The 6,000-nt window shown below is 45.1% G+C and overlaps 1 protein-coding gene across 1 annotated transcript in view; it reads right to left on the reverse strand.

The window, feature by feature from the left end:
• KU70 (ATP-dependent DNA helicase 2 subunit Ku70-like protein) overlaps nucleotides 1-5,451 on the reverse strand; it is a 77,113-nt gene extending 71,662 nt beyond the window's left edge. The window contains exons 1-2 of the mRNA XM_087400609.1: nucleotides 5,246-5,451; nucleotides 1,866-1,943 (exon numbers count right to left, since the gene is read on the reverse strand). Of these exons, the coding sequence (XP_087256735.1) occupies nucleotides 1,866-1,943; nucleotides 5,246-5,332 (165 nt within the window). The 5' untranslated portion in view covers nucleotides 5,333-5,451. The remainder of the gene's footprint in view (nucleotides 1-1,865; nucleotides 1,944-5,245) is intronic.
• Nucleotides 5,452-6,000: the final 549 nt, after the last annotated feature.

Consider the following 6,000-nt stretch of genomic DNA (forward strand, 5'->3'; position numbering starts at 1 on the left):
CTCGTGAAGATGTAGAAACAAGCTCCAACAGTGTAGAATACCTGCAACAAGCTCTGCTGAGGTAATACACCACCTTGAGCTTCATATGCTGCACTCTCTAATGCAGATCTCCTACAAACTGTGCGCGCCTCTCTAACAAACCTCATGGGTGGAAGATCCTGAGGAACTGCATGCAGCTACTGCAGAAATTAAATGGTCCCCTGGACTGGGAGACCCAAGAGAAGCCAATGTCTCAACTGTTGCAGAATAGTCCACTGATTTGGAAGAATCCTGAGCAGATAACGGACTACCTGTGGATGAAGAATTATCTGTGGTACGTGCAGGAGGATAGTCCACTACACTTTACTCTAAGGTGGAAGACCCCTAAACGGATGATGCGCTCACATTGCTTTCTCTGCGGATGGAGAAAGGAGCTATAAGCAGGCTGTGAGAAACTGTCGATGCTGTAAAAGCATCTCCTCTCGGTCTTGCTTGCGCTAGATTTCGAATGCTGCCAAGTGGACGTCTAGCCCGATGCAGCTTTTCCTGTTCTAGTAGAAGTTGGAAATTGTCCTAATGTCGTTGCATCCTTCTTTGTCTTCTTTTCCTGCCCACACAAGAGCTGGAGCTGCTCAGAAAGGAGCTGATTCTGCTCAAGGAGATGATTCTGCCCCCTGAATGCTTGCACAAGAGCTGCTATGCTGGATTGTCCATGATGAAAGACTGGCAGACCCATCAATTGTTGCAACATTGACTACCAGAGAAGGGAAAAAAATTCTCCCTCACTTTGCCGCAGGGTGTAAATGCACACGGGTGAAAGCAGGAGCTGGCCCGATGTGCGATGGAGGGAGGGACAGGCTAATGGAGTACGGTGCTACCACTAGTTCAGGGTAGCGATAAAATACAAAATTAGAGAATATCCCCACCAGGCTCCCACCTTTCAATAGACACTTGGCAGGGCTATACGCATCCTCACAAGCAGCTGCCATAGTGGGCTTACTATCAGCCAAATCTCCTGACCAGGGGGCCTCATTGGCTGTCCTAAAATTACATCAAGAAGGATCTCTCTCTGCTGCCCATGTGGCAGTCATCTTGCTGCCCACATGGCAGCCTCAGTCCATCCCCCTACAAATGCATCTATCCCCAATCTATTGTAAGGTATTAAGCCCCTTAGCACTCCTCACTGCAAGTGGGGCATTGACCCTACATTTCCAAGTTTCAACACCCCCTCTCAATGACACATCATGGTCCGATACGCTTTCTATTGAAGAAGCACTCCATCGGCTCTTTTGCAGAAGCTCTCAGGAACAAGTCAAGGATGCTAATATAATTCCTCCTTTTAAAAATTAAAATGGATCATGTTTGCCAAAAGGTTATATCCAAAGTTGTCATAAAGAACTGCCCATTTAGGGATTCCCAATCAGTAAAGTATGGATTGTATGCAGTTAGACACATTAGATGGGATCCTTTTTGCAGCTTTTTGTTTCCAAATTATTCTTTTTCTCAAGAAATACAATTCTTGGTAAAAATACTATGACTTTGAAACACATACAGTGGTGATGATGACTATACGCAAGTAAGGGCACATTTATTCAATCAAGCTATAGTCTCCACTCTACTTGTCAAACACTTTGACATTGCGAACATAATTTACCAACATAAAGATACTATAGCATGCCCGGCAAAGTAACATGTTTAAGTGGACTAGATAGCTGATCAAAAAAAGCCCAAATGGAGTGGAAGCCTCTTGACCCATAAACCTCATGTTAGCATGCATATTGCTAGGCATGTGCAAATGAGCACAAGTCATAAACACATATACAAGCTCAGGATAAACCCTTGAAAAATATTTGACCAGCTAGTATTTATAGTCATAGCAAAATCACCTCCTTCCTGAAAGGTAAGAACATGTCTGGGCTCGCATCCACCATGTAGACCAAAAGCTCCCTACCAACATCAGCATCCTGCAATTTGTGCCAAATAAACAATACACTAAATGAATTAATACTATGCAAGATCTTAAGAATACTACATTTGACAAAATTAATCTCAAAGAACCAAAAAGATTAATGTTTGCCACTATGAGAAAACAACAAACTAATTGACTTCTTTGAACAAAGCATCTTAGGGTATAGATACCATCTTGAAGCCAAGAAACACTACTCCACATCCTGATAGGCTGAAAGACGATATCCTCAAGGGTATCTGCATCTACATTATGCCCCTCGAGTGAACATCAAAGAACCAAGGCATCCTCATCTAAACCTCGTCTTAGTTCTATGACCTGAAGAGGGATACCTGTCCTCGTGAAATCCCCAAGCCAAGTAAAGATATAGTGCGGCATGTCATTTGTAAGAACCCAATCCATGGGTATGGCTGCATCATTCTGCTGAATTCCCATTGCAGTTCCTTTGAGGTGACTTTATTGAAATTTAGGATCATCCAAAAGATTTTTGAAATCCTTCCAAGAACCCACAAAGGAAGTGGGACCTTTCTCACATCTAGACCTCTTCCAAGACCTTTCCACGGTTCCTATCCTAGCAAATGTTCCCTGACCACCACCTTGCACAACAAGGCCCTGCTCTACAAGTTTGGATGAATAATATTGAGGGGTCCTTCCTCCATAGAGAGGATCAAGTCTCCCAAACCTTCCTCCATAGAGAGGATCAAGTCTCCCAAACAACCCTAGCTCTCTCGTCTGCTGAACCATCTAGACCACTCCATAAAAATTTAAGCCATTGGCACCAACAAGAGTAAATAAACCAAGCCATGGCCAACACCACCTGATTAACAACCACTACCCTGGAAGCTAGGTGAACTCAAAAAAGGATTTTTTCCCTTATACACTCCAACACAAGAAAATTGTTGCGAAGAAGAGAAACACCCAACTGGCAACCCAAGTATCTGACAGAAACACCCCTCTGAATCCATGAAACAAAATCAGCCCCCAATCTGAAGGGTCATCGTCACTAATCAAAAAGCCACTGGATTTACTCCAATTGATATGTGCCCCAAGTAAATCCAAGGCTTCTCTAAAAGAAGTGAGATTATGTGGAGTGGCATCCAAAAAAACAGGAGTGTCATATGCGAGCTCACTGTCCAACATCTCCTCGTCTCAAGGAAGTCTCAGCCCAATAATGTCAGCTTGAGATCTCAAGAAAATGCCATTGCTTCAACCACAAAGAAATACAAGAAAGGGGGAAGAGAGATCCCTGTTGGACTAATATCGAAATATGAAATCTCTCTCCCCTATTCCCTCTAATAAGCAGCTAGCTGTGGGCTAATCTGTACAAAGAGAAAAGACTTATGATCCAAACATCCAAAAAGACAACATGTAGAAGAGTGCCCTCCATAAAACCCCAATCTACTATGTCATAAGCTTTCTCGAGTAGAACGGCTAGCCTCTAGCCACTCTGCATTGAAGCCTCCCAAAAAGAGAAAATATTATCAAAAATGCTTCAGCAATGCACAAAGCCTGTCTATGTAACTTGTATGAGATATGGGAGAATGGGCTGAAATGTAAACAGATAAACTTGGCGACAATCTTATAAAAGGTGCCCAAAAGAGTGATTGGTCTCCATTGGAAAACCAAATTTCCATAACCCCCCTTTGGGATAAGATGAATACGACCCTTTGTAAGTGAATCAAGCATAATACCAGAGTCCCAAATGCCCTGCAAAGTCGAGATAACATTGTCCCCAATCATGTCCCAAGAAGCAATGAAAAGAAGGGTATCAGCCCATTTGAGCCCGAGCACTTGCCATTTGTGGAGGGTAAAAAGTGTAGTCTGAAACTCAGATTGGTGAAAGGTGCATCAAGCGAGACTCTCGTGTATGGTTTCACCAATGCTGGAATACCCTGCCAGACTCTAAATCTAGAGTCGTCCCTCACACATGTGTCTGGATCTGTTGACAGATGGGAGGTATAAAAAATCTATAGCTATGCATAACACGGCATCAACATTTGACAGTAGAACCCCATCAGAGTCGATAAGCTAAGAAATACTTTCTCTACCATGTCTCAGGCCAAGAGTAGAGAAAGAAGCGTTTATTGACTCTTCCTCCCAATCTGGATCTAAAAGGACTCTCGTGCATGAAAGGCATACTCTACTCTCTAATCTAGCAAAACCTATGGATGAGTCCGTGCTGTAGAGCAAGGTGCTCCTAAATCCAAGCATTTATAGACCTTTTCTGCAAGTGTACCGATTGAGGTGTCGCACGGTGCATGCTATATGGCCATGGGCCACCTTTGTAATTCTTTGATATTGTGTATCTTGAGCAACAATGGACTGCCATATGTTAGCTCTTCACGGAGCCAACTTGGGCAGCATATGGACTGCCATGTGGGCAGCATATTTGGCTGCCACATGAGCGGATTTAGAGCCCATCCAAAAGGTCTAGAAGGACATGTATTGAGGGCCGAGGCATTTATGGATGGATGTAGACATGTGTGGACGATCAATTAGGGACCACAAAAAGCCGCCTCCAGATGTAGATATGTCTGGATGATCGATTAGGGACCACAAAAGGCCGCCTCCAAGTCACTAGAGGGACTGACTAAGTTGGCCATCTAGTTGGCCTTATAGGATTGTAGGTCAACGGGCCCCAAAGGAGGGATCATCTCCTCATGACTAGTCAGCCATCTTATCGGTCTGTTCAAGGGACCTAGTCGGCCAATTTCTTGGGGAGTATAGACTTGCCCTCCCTTTATATAAGGAGCACTTGTGCTCATTCTCGCCCATCAAATCAGCACTAAAGCCGGCATGCCACAAGGAGAGAAACCGGTAGATGCAGCAGCACTTAACCTCAATGTTGGGAAGTGGAGCTCAACTCCCCACCTTTGAGCCCACACACGAGGACAAGGGGGACTGAGACCAAAGGAGGGAGGGTTTAAGAGAGGCTGCCATGGGGACAGCAAGCAAGCTGCGACATGGGCAGCATCAGGCATCCTTCTTAGGGCCTTAGCACATAGATGGGTTTAGGATGGGAATTAACTAGGTCTAGGATGGATTTAGAATCGGAGTATCCACTTTTTCTCCCATCCTGGAGCATGGCCTCTAGACCCTGGCAACCAAAATAGGTTCCCCTTTTTTAGGGATTCAAAAGCATGGAAGGCCGACTATAATTCAGTATGTAATTGAGCTCTATCTCCTGCTGTATCGTTGTAGAGACTCCTGGCACCTGCTACAGCGGCCATGCTTTTCATAAACGCTGCCCTGATCCGCACGGTGTACGAGAAAGCAATGTGGGAGTTGAAAATCACGTACCAGAGCGAATTCGTTCTCATGATCCTCCTCGTCATCGTTGAACAAATCCTCGTCACGATCGTAGTCCATGGTGTAGGGCGCGGGCATACACGATCTTCCAAGCCGGAGCTATGGCGCGGCAAGCCTAATTAGCTACAGGTCTGAAAGCTTTTCGAGGAAGCATTTGAACTTACACGTGTGAGCCCCCTACATTGCACGTGCGAACGGGTTGTAAGCAGAGGAGCAAGAATTCAAATCTTGCAAATCGACTTGTTGGCGCAAATCGATAAATCTTGCAAATCGACTTGTTGGCGCAAATCGATTAGATAGGCCCACTGCCCCTTAAGGTTCTATTCATGTCTGAAGGCTCGATCGGGACCTCCTAGGATCACATTGGCCACCGGAGCCCAAAGCAATTGATCTTTACTTGGGAAGGAGGTGGTCGAACTACCACCTAGTATGCACACCTAGGCAGCATGGGAAGTTGGGAACAGGCCCTGAGTCATATCTCAAAAGCTATGGGCCTTTGTCACTAATGTGTAAACCAAACAATCCTAAAGGTTTGTGGGTTGCTTGGAGCATGAAGGAGACATTGGCTTCAAATCTTGCACAAGTTGGTGGGGAATTGTATGCTCGACGTGTGTTTGAAGAGGTGAGGTTTACGATCGAGGGTGCCGACTGAGCAAGCACGCCTCCTCCCCTATCCATAGCTAGTAAATGCCAAAGGGCATGTATAGTGGAGGACCTCGTTGTGGGGCATTAACTCTAATCTTCAC

The sequence above is a fragment of the Dipteris shenzhenensis genome, chromosome 29 (genome assembly GCF_047967505.1).
Source record: "Dipteris shenzhenensis isolate YYH24624 ecotype China chromosome 29, Dip_SZ_1.0, whole genome shotgun sequence".
Taxonomy (NCBI): Eukaryota; Viridiplantae; Streptophyta; class Polypodiopsida; order Gleicheniales; family Dipteridaceae; genus Dipteris; species Dipteris shenzhenensis.